Source organism: Micrasema longulum, unplaced genomic scaffold (genome assembly GCF_059751315.1).
Source record: "Micrasema longulum isolate JH-2025_06_02 unplaced genomic scaffold, ASM5975131v1 h1tg000654l, whole genome shotgun sequence".
NCBI classification, from domain to species: Eukaryota; Metazoa; Arthropoda; class Insecta; order Trichoptera; family Brachycentridae; genus Micrasema; species Micrasema longulum.
The window spans coordinates 130,797-148,397 of record NW_028277850.1 but is presented as its reverse complement, the minus strand read 5'-3'; the positions used below and the strand labels follow the sequence as shown (position 1 = coordinate 148,397).

Sequence of the window (17,601 nt, the reverse complement as noted above, 5' to 3'; positions counted from 1 at the left end):
GAATGCCGATTCAATTAAAAATATGAAGTTTTCAAACTTATAAATACAATGTGGTGCAAAAATTGTCACCCGATATTATTTAGCTGTATTTTTTTTTATGAATAAAAACATTAGTTCTGCTTTTGAATGAGGAAGTTCCGTGCCTTTTGTAATTTTTTTTATTTGTTAATAGATTTTTAATCTAAGCCAATTTTTATAAAATTTTATTTTTATCAACAATATTTTGAGTTTGTCCAAATTTTTGTACACAAGGACTGGATTCAACTCCCCGGGGAGCTGTTTATATTAACATACTACAACAGAGATGAAGAACATTTAAGAGAAGGTAATATAGAAGTCTAGGCATCTACGGGGCTTATGACCTGTCAATGCCTGGTTTAAGTGGCCACTTTACACACTGTATAACATTCACCATTCTGCCCATATTTTTTTCTTTTCTATATAAACACCTCACTGGGCATAACTAAGAAGACGTTGAGCATGGCTCTGTAGCGCTCGCCGTCCACATTAGTCGTTTGGCCAGCGGCGTTTTTGAAAAAATTAGGCTCGATGACACCTCCAGCAAAAACACCACATCATGCAGTAACTTTGAGCGGGTTTAATGGCGTTTTGTGAGTTAAACGCGTTCAATACATGTTCAAACCAACGCAGCACCCCTTTCTTGATTCTACCCTATCATACATCGTTTTACCACACATTCACCTGAGCGATCGCATCTCGACAGCATTTAACCTACTTTCATCATTATATTTATGTATATTGTTGGCGGATGCGGATGGATATTGTGATGCAGGTAGAAAGGGGGACTTTTGGACACAGTACGATGTATACAAAGTTGGTTCTTCGCGACTTCTGGTATATTATAATTCCACTGTATTCATTTTTACATTTTGCAGTTTGCTTTTTTCATTCATATTTAGTCTCCTCCCTAAAATAAAATGTTGAGATAGATAAACGTAGTGAGTTCTTACGTCTAAGCTCTCCTTGATCCTGCTGATCTGGGCGTCCTTGGTAACGGCGCGTATGTTCTGACTGAGAACGGACTGGCTGTCCGACAGCTGCTTGTCCAACCACTCGCACACCGACTGGTTGCTGCTCTCCCACTGGTAGCCCTGAAGAAATCATAAATAATTAACTAATTATAAAACAACTATATTTTAAACACTTTTGTTTTTTTTTTTTCTACCGACCGGTTTCAAAGCTACACAGGCTTCTTTATCAAGGTATACTTAACTAATGAATCTCATCCTATTTTATATTAACAGTGATTACTAAATATTACATCGAAACATATAGAGTCTTTTGTCAAGCTGTTCTTGTAAATATTACTTATTAGGTCCATGTAATATTTAGTAATCACTGTTAAAATGAAAATATTAATAAGTTAAGTATACCTTGATAATGAAGATTGAGTAGAAGGGAATATGGAAGTCTAGGCATTTAGAGGGCTTATGAACGTTCAGCTGTAAGCCAGGATTTCACCCCCTAGGGCAGTGGTGGCCAAACTGTGGCGCATGCGCCAAACGTGGCATTATTTTAAAATAGGCGGCATAACTGAATCCGTATTTTAAATTTTTCGGCTTTAAAAGTTTTTAAAAGTTCAAGTTGTATGGCGCATCTGACCTTGTCTGTGAAAAAATTGGCGCATGGTACACAAATGCTGGCCACCACTGCCCTAGGTAGTCATTAATTTAACAAATTTCCACAAGGAAGGAGAACATTTTAGAGAAGGGAATATGGAAGTCTAGGCATTTACAGGGCTTATGACCTTTCATTGGCTGGTTTAAGTGGCCACTTTTTACACACTGTGTAACATTCACCATTCTGCCTATGTTTAAACATCCACATTTCCTCAGCTACTCCATCTGTTGACTTTTGTGAAGTAAAAGAGCTGAAACCATTATCATGTGGGTGAGATTCATCCGGCTGAATCAATTCACCTACTAGGCAACGCCTAAAAACAATTTTCCATTTTTTATACTTCTTCTTTTAACAGTTAGATTAATCAGCAATGTTTTGAGTATGTCAAAATGTTTGGAGACGGGCTGGATTATTTAGGCAGTTATTAAGGTCTAAATTTGTTGCAACAGACAGTAATTACAACAGTGTGTAAATAAGTATTTTATGCAAAAAACATACAAAAAAAAAATACATTCAACTGAATATTTCAAAAGTCAAAATTTCAACCAATTTTGTTTCGACTGAGTGAGAGCATTTGCAAGCAATTTAGTTTCGTATTATTGAAAAAATAATAATCAAGCCAAATATTGTGACGGGATTCATTGTTACTTTTTGAAAAGAAAAAGATAGGATACATCCATGGCGTCGCAGTCTTCCAGAAACCACCCGGGCGGCATGGGGGCCTCCTGACGTGTCAGTGCATGCGGGATATAATATTATGTAACATAATAAAGGTCACCTCGGCGGCGCCGCGGTCCTCCACAAACCACCTGCGCAGCATGGCGGCCGCCTGGCCGTGGCCGAGCTCGGGCCGCGCGGCCAGCAGCTGGCGCGCCCCCCGGTGCTGCAGCAGCAGCCTGCGCAGGCGCCAGTACAGCACGTTGCGGGATCTCCTCCACGAAATCACCTCCTACAAAGACGAGATTTAGAGAAAAAAAATGTGTATACTTCAAAATTATGTCCCCGCAATTTGCGTTTTCATGCGATTTTCATATAATTTTTGAAGTCCCATTGAATTTTGTAGTACATTTTAAACCAAGTTTTAGGTTTTTTTTTCCACAATTAGCGTCGGAGAAATTTGCAATCCGCACTGAAAACTGACAGCTCAAGAGTCTGAAGTTAGTCTATATAATTATATCAACTTTTTTGTCAGAGAAATTTATAATTTTAGTTGTGATTTTAAAGACAGTTTATTGTGTTTTGCGGACATTTATTGCCGCCATTTCAGCGTTTTTGACAGCTCATGAATCTGAAGTTAGTCTCTAGTCATTGCACCAACTTGTCGGTAGGAAGAAATTGCAATCCCTACTGAAAACTGACAGCTCAAGAGTCTGAAGTTAGTCTCTATAATTATACCAACTTGTTGGTAAGTTAAATCGATAGATGAAATTATTGCCGCCATTTTTGTGTATTTTTAGTTGTAATTTAAAGGCAATTTGTGTGTTTCTGCTTTACAGATATTGATTCCCAACATTTTTGTGTTTTTCGGCTGTAATTTTACAAACAGATTGCTGTTTGAACATTTATTGATGCCATTTTAAAGATGCTTATTGTGTTTTACGGACATTCATTATTTAAAAATATTATATTTTAAAAAGTTACAATAAAAAAATGGGTCAAGCAAGCATTTCTTTATAAATTTCAAAATAAAAATTAATTTTTTGATTGAAATATTTTTATTTCAGTACCCTCCATTTACATTTTGTTCGCCACTCCCTTAAAAAACGTAATTTAGGGGTTTAACTGTACATTACATTTTTCGTACAGAAAATTTGATATTACTTTTTAGACAATGTTTTGAGTTTGTCCAAATTTTGTAGACAAGGACTGGATTCAACCCCCCCTAGGGCTGTTAATATCAACATAATACAACAGAGATGAAAAACACTGTAGAGAAGAAATATTACGCAGTTTGTAAAGTGGCCACTTAAACCAGCCAATGACAGGCCATAAGCCCTGTGGATGCCTAGACTTCTATACTACCTTCTCATGTATGTTGTATTATGTTGATTTTACTTTGTAGATAAGATTGGAGATAAATGTTAATTTTCCATTGTACAAGAAACATTTCAGTGTAGAACCGCCTTTTCAAATATTTCTCGCATACCTTCCTAGAAATCGAACCCAAGCATGATAGGCTATTTCCTACAGTACAAGACGGACTTTTTCCTGCTCAATTTCCTTATTCAGCATTTCAATCTGAGAGCAGCGACCGAGTCGAAAGGACTCGTCCGGGATTCCGGTCTGGACACCAGCGACAGAATACAAAAATACTCACGGAAATAGCTCCCACTTCTAGCATTCTCTCCGGCGTATCGTGGAGTTCGGCAAATTGCACAGCAACCTAGAAAAGAATTCATTTTATAAAATATTTAGAGAAATTCAAGGATTCATAAAAGGGAACAGAATTCAAACCTTATCAAGGTATTTTAAGATATTACAAGAGATATAACAGAGAAAATTTTAGAGATGGGGATTTTTAAAGTCTATGCATTTACGAGGCTTGTGACCGTGTCATTGGCTGGTTTACACAATGTGTAGCATTCACCATTCTGCCCATATTTGAACCACATTTTATTTTATATTGTCATAAGGAGAAACGAAAGAAATTAAATTAATAAGGATAAAAAGTAATACATACTTCCAGTTAAAGTTTTTCACAAGCGTAAGTCTGTACAAATGGATTTAGGTTATTTATTGACAAATCTTGATAGAATTCCATACTGCAGTCCTTAAAATATAGCTTGATTAAAATCACAGCTGTCAAATTAATGTCACTAGTGATGGGAAATTACTGATCACTGACCATGTACCGATTAAATAAATTTGATCAGTTTTTTCATGAACAACTCTTGCATGAAAAAACGGATAAAATTTATATCATTTTCATTTTCACGAAAACAGAGTTTCGAAAATTGATATGAAAATGCAAAAACAAGCCTATTATAGTGTGTTTCAGACAATTATTCACCAAAAAATAAGACATTTATACTGTTTTTCATGAACAACATCAAATTAATGATTTTTCTTTTATTCAATCAATTTACATTGATCAATTTGTCCCATCTCTAACGTTTTTGCAAAATGATGTAACCTTTTAAGAACGTCGTTAATAATTAGGTTTAATTTAGTTTTCTTTTAGTTTAAAAGCTAATTTTATATATTTATGTTGATTTATGAGTCAAGCATTGTATTAAAAAAATTAATTAACACGCCAGATACTAATGCTTTTTTGTGTGTTCATATAAATCACTCCTTAGACGTAACTACAAAGTTATGTCGTCACTTTTGCTGACAATTGTCATTCTAGTCAAGCTATATTTTAAGGACTATTAGTAAAATTTATGATAACGAAGGTAAAACACGTTTGGTTTTTGCCATTTTGAAGTTAAAAATGCAAAAATTATTGCAATAAGCTGTTTTATATGTGAAAAAATGCAGCTTTTGTCATAAAAATGCTTTTTTAGGCCCAATTAGCGGGGGAATTTTACAGCACAGAATACCCAGGCTTGAAAAAAATCACATTAAATTTTTGTATTTTCACCGGGAATCGACTCTGGAACCTTCCGTGCGTGAGTTGAGTGTCTTGACTACTACTCCACGGAAGCTGCCAAAAATAAAGGGCTTGCGACTTGTTTGAGTGCTCGCTGTCTGTCTATGTTTGAATATCCATACTTCTTCAATAAACCAAATGATGTAATATTAGTACCTGATGATAGATGGGCATCAGATGTTTCTCCCGTTCTTTGATTTCTTTCTCCTTGGCTAATATTTCTGTCGCCAATTCTGATTTTTTCGAATCTGAAAATAAATTATAAACAGTAAAACCTCGTTTTTACATTTTACATTTCCTGCCAAAATGTTTATGTCCCATTTTTCCCATACATTCTCGTTCAAATATTCCCCAATAATTAATGTTTTTTTTCGTTTTTCCTAACTCTGTTTCAACTTTCAAGTTTTTTGAAACTCATTCAATCTGTCAAAAGACACCGAGCCGCGTTTGCCCAAAGGGGTAAATAAAAAAAATGTGTAAATTGTTGTATCAAACTTGGCCATTTTGTTTAAATGTCTAACTTTAAGACTTTATTCTTCCTAAATATGCGTCAACCGCATATCACAATTTTGTAATTTTGACATTTTACAAAATTGTGATATGCGGTTGACGCATATTTAGGAAGAATAAAGTCTTTACATCGATAACTTACGATGCGGAAATTTGCCGATAGAAATATAAAATTTCATATTTATTTTCGTCTTTTTAAGGTTAAGTACATACATAAAATTATTTAAACATGTCTTTTTAAAATTCAATAAAAAAAAACACATTATAGTATTGATTGAAAAAATACAAAATATTTTTGATGAAATCAGAGGTGAATATGAATAATCCCCAATTATGTCAGTTTTTAAAATTTTTCTGCAATATATTTAGTATTTTCTTTGTACAATGATTATACTTTTATGTAATTTCATTTTTTCCATACATTTTTCATTTCCTCAGTTTTAAAATTTTTTTGCTGCTCCCTTGAAAAATGTAAAACAGGAATTTTACTGCGTGTGTTTTATTTAAAAAGACGGGGTATGCATTTTTTAAATATATTAGTCATAGAATAATTACCGTCGCTTCCGAGCTTAAGGGTCGCCAGTTCCTTGTCCAAGCGCTCAAGCTCCGGGTCCGCTCGGTGCATCGTCTTTATGATGTCCTTCTCCCGGTACTTGACTTCGACCATTCCCTCCGCTTCCAGCACGCCTCCCCTGCAAAATTAACAGCGTTCTCAGTGTCCGCATCGCTTTAGACGACCGCCCGCAGCAGCAACAACCCACTTTCGTGCGACCACAAGGACTGCCGGACTCCGACACATGTTCCGATGCGAGTCCAGGAGATCTATAGGTTCAAGTGACTCCAGTTTGTCTCCTTGCTGACAAATATTTCGTAATTTCTCTTTAATACAATGTGAACAATGAGCGTTGCAATATCCATGGTCTGGAAAATGAATTAAGTCCAACGTTATTTTTATTAGTTATGGTCATATTGAAAGAGCGTACCTGGACTCGGCGTCGGCGTACATCTCCATGAAGGTGGGGTTGATGGTGGGGTCCACGACGGCCCAGGCGCCCCCGCGCAACTCGCCCCCCGGGGGCACGTACACCAGCACGGGGCCGGAGGCCCGGCGGAGGGCAAACACGATCTCCGCGCCAAACTTCATCACCTGCTCGTACATGTCTGCGAGATATCGATTATTTTATTATTAGTAAAAAACATAAGCTGGGCAGCTGGGAAAACTTCAGAACCCATTTGATTATTTTTGTTGATTTTAGTTTTGTACTTAAGTTTAAATTTTATAGGAAATTTTATAGTAATTTTTTTTTATTAATGTGTTATATTTTAAGTTATCTCAACATTAAATATGTTTTATTTTATATGGTAGAATTGGCTCTGCACTGTTACGCCATTTTACTGGAATAAAAAAAAATATATATTATTAAAATCCTACAATTTTGACTTCAAAGTCACTTCAAAACGTCCAAAATAAGGCATTTTTATTTTTAAACCTTAGGAGTTCATTGAAATAAGTGTTAAATAAGATACACAATGAAATACGAGGCAAAAATTTAATTAGAACTTTTCGGTTCATTGTAATAAAAAAAGTAAATTATTTATTTACTTATAGGTAGTTTATTGCACATTATTTGAGACATAAGTCCCAACTCCATGGGACTAAAAGTCCTGTGTTGAGTTTGGACGGGCAATTAATTGACACATATACATGAGTATATCATCACAAATATTATATAGGGTCAGAAACACAAAAATTATATAAAAAAGAACAAATATATGGCACATCAATATGGTAAACAGTAAACTCAAACATTCGGAAAATCGTCAAGGAGTTTCCCACTCAAATCCCTCCCACTAAGGAAAACCCAGTCTTTAATAGTTCTTCAATGTACGCTATAGGAAATTTAACTAATTTATTATAAAGGAATTAGAAAAAATATATAAATACGAAGAACTACTAACCATAGTCATCAATGGCAATACAATAACTATAGCCCTTAAAATATAGCTTGATTAAAATGACAGCTGTCAAACTATTGTCTCTAGTGATGGGAAATTAATGATCACTGATCAAATCGATTTTATCAGTCTTTTCATGCAAACATGTAACTTTGTTTCTGAAAATTGATATAAAAACGCAAAAACAAGCCTATTATAGTATGTTTAAGACAATTATTTACTAAAACATAAGACATTACATACTTTTTTTCATGAATAACAACAAATGAATTATTTTTTATTCGATCGATTTACATTGATCAATTTGTCTCATCTCTAACATTTTTGCAAAATGACGTAACCTTGTAAGAACGTCATTAATAATTAGTTTTATTAAAGTTTGAAAGCTGATTTTATATAATTATGTTGATTTATATGTCGAGCATTGTATTGAAAAAATCAATTATCATGCCAGATACGAATGATTTTTCGTGTGTCAATATAAATTACTCCTTAGATGTTACTACAAAGTTATGTCGTCACTTTTGCTGACAACTGTCATTCGAATCAAGCTATACTTTTAGAACTATAATTATTTGAATGTACAACATCAAATATCTCTGATTGAGCTGATTTCCACTCGAGTACAGCCTAATGTAATCTGACACATTTCGGTTCAGTCGAAGTTTAGGGCTGACTCCGAAACTCGTTTTACTTTACGAAACTTCGGTCAGTTCCTACATTTTTTATACACAATTTTACGTAGCACTGAATTTGCTCATCGAAAATGATTTGAAATTGAAGTAAATTTCACGTACCTTTCATGCCTCCACTAAATCCCCTCCAATTGGCAAAGATAAGGATGGGCAAGTCTTCTCTGGAGAAGTCATTGATGGCTTGGGCAGTTTTGTAGGCAGAATCAGGGTACCACACCTGAAGATAACAATACATTGTATACACATATTTATAAATAAAACAGGTTAATAATCATCAAAAAAGCTTTCAAAAACAAATATTCATTATCTTCATATTTAATTTTTTTGCAACAGCGAGGGAAAACATTTTGAGAAGGAATTATGGAGGGCTTATGACCCGGAGAAAATCCAGCCCGTCTACAAACATTTGGACATACTCAAAACATTGTTAACTAAATAAATTTTCAATACAGCCCACTTTTTTATATGAAAATGAACAAATCGGGTAACTTTAAACCCTCTACCCCTTCCTCTTCTTAAATCAAAGTGATCAGTCTTACACTTCAGGGACAGTGAAATATTGCAGTGTAAAAGGCGGCCTCCGTGGTGTAGTGGTCAAGGAAGGTTCCGGGTTCGATTCGACAGTGGTACAGTGGTAATGCATTGAAGATGTTGGGATTCGTTCTGCGTACTGCCAGGGTTTTTGAGAATACCCGCGTACTGAGAACTCTTTACAACTCCTTGGTGCGAAGTAGACTCGAGAGTGGCTCGATGATTTGGGGGCCACATGAACTGAAGTACTCTCTTATGATAGAGAAAATCCAAAAGGAGTTTCTGAGGTATCTCTACATGAGAAAGTGCGGGTATTATCCTCGGCTCTACCCGACCGAGTTTCTCCAGGGTATGCTCGGCTACAACAGTTTAGAGACTAGAAGGAATCACATCACTTTCTAGGAATCACATCACTTTTTTTTTTTGCACCACAACAGGCCAGGAGGCCTAATTACAGTGGTGAATTACATCACAGAGCACCCAGGCTTGAGAAAAATCACATTTTAATTTTTGTGTTCTCACCGGGAATCGAACCCGGAACCTTCCGTGCGTGAGTCAAGCGTCTTGACCACTACACCATGGAGGCCGCCATGGAGGAATGCGTATTTGACTACACATTTTTATCGATTGTTGCGCGGTATTGTCGATAATCCTGAGATTATGATGAGCATTGGTTTGTATGTTCCTGATAATTACCTAAGACAGCGTCAGCATAGATCGTTTCATATTCCGATATACTGGACCAACCTGCCGATGGTTATGCCTGTTGGAAGAGCTACCGCTATGCTGAACAACATCGCTCTGGATATTGATCTGTTCCATGTATCCGAAGGGGTTTTCCGGAGCAGGATTCTCCTACTACTTTGACATGAATCTCTTTCATGTATTTTTTCTTTTTTATAATATGTACGTATTAAATGTGTGTTTGTAATGTATATGTTATATTTAAATAATTGAATTGAATTCCCGGTGAGAACACAAAAATTAATATGAAATTTTTCTCAGGCCTGGGTGTTCTGTGATGTAATTCACCACTGTAATTGGGCCTCCTGGCCTGTTGTGGTGTAAAAAAAAAAATAATAATAAAACCACCGAATACAAAAATTTCATGCTGACCATCCCAGAAATTGAACACAGGAACACAAGCATGGCAGGCAAACATGCTAATCACTTAACTACGGGGCAGACTTTCCTACACTCAATCTCCCTTTTCTCAGCAGCCACCGAGTCAAAAGCACTCGTCCAGGACTCGCCCGGATACAGTAAAAGTAATTCTGTAATTAATACCTGTCCCGCTTGCGATATGGTCTTGGCTTCAGAGTCAGGGTTGGCCGGATCTGCTGGTAGAGTGACTTCCACAGTTCTCGTCTCCACAGCAATCACTCCTACAGGGATACCTCCCAGTCGGCCTCTCCCTGGAATCAAACAAACAAACCAGCTACAGTCTCCGCAGACAGATTTTAAATAACGGCTCAGGGTACGTAATAACGTTGATATTCAAGTTTATCAGCAAAATCACTCCATCCACATACATACCCGAAAACCTATCTGGGTCTTCACACTTTTTTTGTCATTGAACTAATCAATCCTTAAAAATTTCAATTTCATAAATCGTAATTTAAATTTTGTTTGTCGCAAGAGACAAAATTAGCAGTTCACAACGGAGTCCTGGTCCCGACCCCGATGTATGGGAGCAAAGTATGGACTTAGAAAAACAGGGATGAAAGCAGGCAGAATGCTGTCGAAATGCGATCTCTCAGGCAATGTGTGGTAAAACTATGTAGGATAGATGCACAACCGTTGAGATCCGTACATTATGTAAGGCAGAGACAAGCATTATCGACAAAATCAAGAAAGGAGCCCTGCGCCGGTTTGGACATGTAGAGCGAATGGAAAGCGAAAAAACGGCTAAAAATATTTATAATGCAAATGTTGATGGATTCAGAAATAGAGGAAGACCGAGAAAGACATGGCATGACAAGTTCATAGGGTTTGGATTCCTCCCTTACCGGTGACCACTGTCTGCGCCCAAGGCTGCATGATCTCGGAGAAGGAGCCGCGGTCCAGGAAGCCGGTCTGCCAGGGTCCCCCGTTGGGTGCCGCGCGGCCCATCAGCATCCAGCGCGGGTCGTAAGGGGCTCGCGTGGGCGTGAACTCCACGTCGCGATCCGGGGAGTCCGCCGGTGGGACGATCGGCACTGGCGACATCTTGTCCTGTAGAAGAAAAAGTTTTAACAATACCGTGTCAACATATTGTTGACAATGAAGATAAAATTTATTGTTCTGGGTGACTTCAACACATTTAGCCTGTCCTATAGTCTATGAAATATAGCTTGATCAAAATGACAGCAGCCAAACTAATGTCACTAGTGAAGGGAAATTACTGATCACTGATCATGTACTGATCAAATCGATGTTATCAGTTTTTTCATGCAAACATGAAACTCTGTTTTCGAAAATTTATATAAAAACGAAAAAACAAGCCTATTATAGTGTGTTTAAGACAATTATTCACAAAAAAATAAGACAATTATACTTTTTTTATCAGGTACATGTTTTATTACACAAGTTCTATACAGATCTATTTTATACATCTTTACATTGATCAATTTGTCCCATCTCTAACATTTTTTGCAAAATGACGTAACCTTGTAAGAACTGTATAATATAAGAATATTTTTATAAGTAACCTTTTTTTATATCGGTTATAAATAGTTAAACCGGGTATAGTTATTCTTAATATAAACCCGGTATAAGGAAATCTAATAAGTAAGGCCCAAAGACACAAGAGTGAGTAAGCGGTGGGTCACCTTCGGCATGTAACTCAGCCACTTGAGCATGGTGTAGACTCCGTCCAGGTCCGCGGGCTCCGTCTTGTGGGTGATGCCGTTGTTGTGCATGATCTGCACGCCGCCCAGCTGGTTGTTGGAAGCGTACACCTCCCGGCCCAGCAGCTTGTTGAGGGCCATGTACCCGGTCAGGATGATGTGAGAGTTCTCTATCTGGATCACGCGCTGGCCCAACCTGCGCCACAGGATTATATCTTGATTTATTTATTCTCTTGCAATTAAAGAGATTTTTACAAAAACCGCATAACTGAAACTGGAATTTTTTCTTACAAACTGCAAGACAAATTAATGAAAATGTTTTGATCACAATATTGTAAAAACATGTTTTCCATGTTCATTTATTCTATTTACTCCCAGAAGGAAAGATATATATTTAATAAAAGGTCAAAAATAATAGAATCAAATAATATAGACCTAAAACTAACAATACTCCTAATCAAGACCTATGTATGGAGTATCTTGTATGGCTGCGAGACATGGTGCCTATCCGAAAGAGATAAACGGAGACTAGAGGCTTTTGAGATGTGGTCCTATAGAAGACTAATAGGAAATTCCTGGAGATACCACATTACAAATGAGGAGGTTCTCCGAAGAATCAAAGGTGGAAGGCGCCTGCTCAGGACCTTGTCCGAAAGGCGAGCGAGATGGATCGGCTATGTAATACGTCAAGAAGGCCTCCTGCATGTCATAATGGAGGGGATGACCGAGGGGACAAATTCTAGGGGACGCCCACGCCGAGAGTACCTGGAGGGCCTATTAGAGGATGTGCGCTGCTCATCATATGTTGACTTTAAAAGAGCCGCACAAGACAGGGAGGAATGGAGGAAAGGAGAATGAAAGTAGTTGCTGCCAGCCAATCCCAGGATTGAGACCAGAGAAGAAGAAAGACCAAATATATTAAAAACTCAAAATCGACAATTTGTGGGTTACGATATTATACATAGAAGGGGTCCATATGTGGATTGGGTTTTCATATTTTGTCATTATTAGGTGAGATGACGCGTCGTCACTAGGATGATGCAGGGTTGATACTCTGAACATTTGGGCATTGAGTTTTTTTAAAAATAAAAATAGCAATAACAGTTACTGTTTCACAAATTAAAGTAAAGACGTTTAAATAACAGTTTAGTGCAGTTGGCAACCCCCTCACAAAATGTCTAAATTTAAGTATATAAAATAATTATTTTGACATCCCATTTCCCTATCATTTTAAATATTATGTTATGAATAAAAATAAAATACAAAAAAACATGTGAGTTTTTTCCGTTGCCCAATTTTTGATAATTAAGAAACAAAAAAATTACTAATTTTCTAAGACGTTTCTTATTGTTATTCAATGTATTTTGTAGGAACCTTATTTTATGGAATAAACTTATGTTTTTTTGGCTTAAAACTTTTATTAAATGCAAACAGAGACTTTTAAATTCACAAAATGTCATTTCATTTATACATATAATTATGTTTTCATTCGGATTACATGTGTATTAAATGTACTTAAATATTAATTAAAAATTTATAATAAATTACCCACGTGAAATTATCAATATTGTATGTAAAAGAAATTGTCAACGTAAAATGCACATGTAAATTGGGCGGGCCTTTTTACTTTTATTGTTTATGCGAGCTTACACTAAAATTGAGCCACTAGTAAAATTAGCATTCTTTTTATACAATCGGCAGGGTCAGCATTTTAAAGAAATAGTGCGTTGATGAAGTGCCTCATTACTGTATGGATATTTCGATAATATTGTATCGAGTTTGGATGGATGGGTCAAAAACTTACAATTTAACACCGCAGTAATATTTAAACGGGTTTCTTTGAAACGCGTAGGCTCACAGTTTTCATGACATTGTTTCAGTTTAATTTGCTTCTCCATTGTGAAAATACCTTTTTTAGATTTCGAATTTCAAGATAGATGGACAAGATGGGTGCAGACGGGCCGGGGAGATTTTATGCGTCTATGTGTACGTACTTCTTCCTCGGGAGATTACAATACAAGTATACAGTAGATAGGTCTCATGGATAAATATTTTAAGTTAGGGCGAAGCGCAGAAGAGAATGCGGCTGGGCATTGACTTTTTCGCGCTAACCGAAATGTATTTTGGTATTTACTTCTGTGCTTGGCAATTTAGATTATTTGATTTATTTTTGCAAATCTGTTTTAGGTTTTTCGGAAGGGCAACTGTTTTAAAACAGCAATCAGAATCGCACTGCAGGTCTTGAACGGATGGATGCTCGGTTCTTCTTGCAATATTGGTGCAACAGATGATGAAGAACAATTAAGTAGTGATGTATTGATTTACCTGACCAGGTACGACCCGATACCGATAGCCCTGCAGGAGACCATAGAAATGGTAACGATCTCTTCGTACGCCTGCGCTGTCTCGCCCGCTATCATTCCAGCGTAGCGCAAGTTCTCCACGCCTAATCCAGGCTCTTTTCCTGCAAATAACAATGTTTTAATAAGTAAATATAATATTTATATCGAATACGGGTTTCCCTATTTTGTAAAGGATATTAACTTGTTGCAAAGAGTCCAAAGACGAGCTACAAAGTTGTCGCCGAGCCTAAAGCGGCCTCCATATGTGGAGAGACTGGAAACTCTCGGTCTCACAACGCCGCAGTAACGGCGAGAAAGGGGTGACCTGATAGAGACATACGAGATACTCGACAGTCACTATAGCTGCCCAAATTTGGATCCCATGTTCGAGCTTAAACAAGATGCTCGTCTTCGAGGCCAGTCTCAGGCTGGAAAAAACGAGATTCAATCTAAATCCACGGAAGCATTTCCTGAGCAATAGGGTTGTTGATGGTTGGAATAAGCTGCCACAAGAGCTCATACTAATGAATTAAGCCGCAAAATATTTTTCAGTCTACACTCACTTAGAAGGTTGCAAAAATTCTTACCCATTAATACTAAATGCACCCTTGTACAAGCATTACTACTACCCATTCTAGATTACGCTGATGTTTCCATGACTGATTTAAGCTGTGAGCAACTCGATAAATTTGAACGACTGCAGAATACATGCATAAGATACATTTTTGGTCTTAGGAAATATGACCACATTTCTGATTATCGTAGGCAACTGAAATGGCTCAAAATTAGACAGCGGAGAGACTATCACTCCCTCTCACTTCTGTTCAATGTACTTCATAGTCCTAACGCTCCTATATAACTCCGTCAACGCTTATCAGTTCATGATTTACTTCTTCGTTCTAATTCTCAAGGCACTCTCTTAATACCCATCCACAATTCCTCTTTCTTCTCTAACTCATATAGTGTCCATGCGGCTCGGCTGTGGAATCATCTCCCATCCACCATCAAAGATGTTACTACATTATCTCTGTTTAAATCATGTCTGAAGAAACATCTCCTTTCTCTTCCTTTATCTCTCCTCCTTTCACAAATACGTTTATTTCTATTTTTATATATCTTTAGCTTTTTAATCTTTTTTTTTTCTATTGAATATGTTCTGTAACTTGAATTATAAAAACAAAACTTTTATTTTATTGGTTGGTTGGAAGAAATTGCCATTTGGCAATAAGCCCGCCAATGTACAAATAGCATTATGTACAAAAAGTTAAAAAAATAATATCTTGCCGCTTCAAACATTTCATTATTCCCTTTCTCATTAAAAAATAGATTAGATGAAAACCATTTTTTTTAAACATTTATGGACGACTGAACGGGTTACCTATGATGTCGGTGAGGCGGTACCTCGCCTCGCCCTCGTCGTGGATGAGCACGGCGCGCACGGAGTTGGTCTGCGCCAGGCGACTGTAGTCCTCGGGGCTGAGGTACAGGTAGCGGAAGCCGCGGTCGGGAGCCGCTCCGTCCTCCCACGCGATGCGGTACAGCTGCTTCACCTCCTCGGCCAGACCGATGCGCGCGCCGCTGTTCACAGACAGGTACAGCTGCGGAAGCACATACCATACTCCAGATAAATAAAGCAAGGTGTTCTTAAATTTAAGTTCAACTTAGAAATCTCCACCAAAAATGGAAAATTAGTTATTGATGCCAAAATAAACTATGCATAAAAACCTACCTACCTTAATAATAGCGTAATTCAAAACCGCCTCTAAATCTTGCAAAAACAGATTTCAATTCGGGGGCTTAGGGTCATAAGGGCGAAACTACAAAAAATGCTGTTCTGTGTTAAGTACTAATCTGATATCCAAACAAAATATCCTGTTAGTGACAAAAAGATTAAACTCATCCGATAAGTAGTTACCTAGATAAATTTGTGTGAAACTACAAATGAAGCGTTTTGTTTAAAGTCAGAAGAATAAAACACCTTTTACATCATTTTGTTAATTTACTAATGTAAGCGCAAGTTAGGGTCATATAGACGAAAGCGTAGTTTCATATTTTTGTCTCTAAAACATTTTGTGCTCTATTAACTGTATTTTTTATTTTCTTTATTTGTTACCCTTAAAAGACAGTATTATTTTTTGGCAATATGTGACAGAATGACAGGATTGAATTCAGTTGCTATGAAAAAATACTTATAATAATAATTAATTGTAATTTTATTTTCAAAATCATAAGTCGAATCCCTGTCCCATTATTATTTTCTATCTTAAATTTAAGGAACAAAATAAGATATGTACATAATTTAACAAAACTATCAACATTCGATTTTTCTGGGTAACATCCCTAGTGTTTAAAAAGAAAAAGGGTTCACTGATGCAACATTGTAACGACGTTTAGAACAGGAAAAGATTATTATGTTTAGAATGGTTTATTAGTGAAAGTAAATCATAAAATTACCTTCTTTTGTCATTATTACAATAAATATGTAATTGTAATTGAAAAAAGTTAAGCAATTGTGCAGTTCTAAATTCGAAAATATAAATAATATTTTACTACCGCCCTTACGAGGTTATGTTGTTGAATTTTGATGAAGTGTCAAATGTGACCTATTCAATTGGCCCTACTATAGGTATAGATACGGGGTCGACGCTTTAGCCACCCAAGATTTAGAAAGAATCAGTTTCATATTGGCAGAAACCTCCCTACTTCAAAAAAAATAATCAGTTGGTGAATTGTTACCCGTGGAATTTTCTTCTCTCTGGCCAGCTCCGACGCCCTGAGGAAGAGCATGTCCTCACGAGGACTGAAGGAGCCCATGAAGTGCGTGAGGTCATTGGCGATCAGCACCACCTCCCGCCCTTCAGGGTACTCGGGGGTGAACAGGGTCAACAGCCAAGCCACCATGCCGATCTACAAACAAACACCGACCATTCAATACCATATTTCCTCGATTACAAGACGCACGTTTGTTATCCGGCGGAACATGGCGGGCACGACTAACTCAAGGATACCTGGTTCTGTCCCGGAAGCCTCTTGTGCTCCTGCAGAGTCCCGTCGGGCTCGAGGACCATCTCCATCACGGTGGCCAGCTGCTCTGGGGCGGGGGGCGCCTCGGGTCGCTCCGCCAGGTGCTGGCGCCACATGCGCTCCACCATCTGGCGGAACATGGCGGGCACGTCGTACACGTACGTCGTGCCGGACTGCTGGGCCTGAGGACAAACGAAATGGAAAATTATATGCGAGAGCGATAAAAAAATAATGTGAATGAATTTTTAAAGCAGCAACTGCTGACGCTACGTCCATTTGAAGTAATAAGTCCGATAGCCCGATCCATCGAGATAGTCAGTGCCAAGTTTGAACAAGTTGCACATTGTCAGTCAGCTTCCAGAGCCGGAAGAGTGAGGTCGTGTTTACTGTGTGTCTGGTGCATCATTGATTTCGAACAACGCATTAACAAAAAGTGATTACTTTTGTGATGTAAAAAAGCTGAAACTTTATGTGGGTGAAAT

At 37.4% G+C, this 17,601-nt stretch overlaps 1 protein-coding gene across 3 annotated transcripts in view; it reads right to left on the bottom strand.

The window, feature by feature from the left end:
* ACC (acetyl-CoA carboxylase) overlaps nucleotides 1–17,601 on the bottom strand; it is a 143,200-nt gene that overhangs the window by 2,902 nt on the left and 122,697 nt on the right. For all 3 annotated transcript variants that reach the window (XM_088229246.1, XM_088229247.1, XM_088229245.1), the window contains 14 exons: nucleotides 17,104–17,301; nucleotides 16,832–17,002; nucleotides 15,474–15,693; nucleotides 14,079–14,217; nucleotides 11,736–11,949; nucleotides 10,935–11,139; nucleotides 10,213–10,340; nucleotides 8,497–8,611; nucleotides 6,727–6,904; nucleotides 6,299–6,435; nucleotides 5,390–5,481; nucleotides 3,959–4,024; nucleotides 2,420–2,590; nucleotides 972–1,112 (listed from right to left, as the gene is read on the bottom strand). In XM_088229246.1, coding sequence (XP_088085372.1) covers nucleotides 972–1,112; nucleotides 2,420–2,590; nucleotides 3,959–4,024; nucleotides 5,390–5,481; nucleotides 6,299–6,435; nucleotides 6,727–6,904; nucleotides 8,497–8,611; nucleotides 10,213–10,340; nucleotides 10,935–11,139; nucleotides 11,736–11,949; nucleotides 14,079–14,217; nucleotides 15,474–15,693; nucleotides 16,832–17,002; nucleotides 17,104–17,301 — 2,175 coding nt within the window. The remainder of the gene's footprint in view (nucleotides 1–971; nucleotides 1,113–2,419; nucleotides 2,591–3,958; nucleotides 4,025–5,389; nucleotides 5,482–6,298; nucleotides 6,436–6,726; nucleotides 6,905–8,496; nucleotides 8,612–10,212; nucleotides 10,341–10,934; nucleotides 11,140–11,735; nucleotides 11,950–14,078; nucleotides 14,218–15,473; nucleotides 15,694–16,831; nucleotides 17,003–17,103; nucleotides 17,302–17,601) is intronic.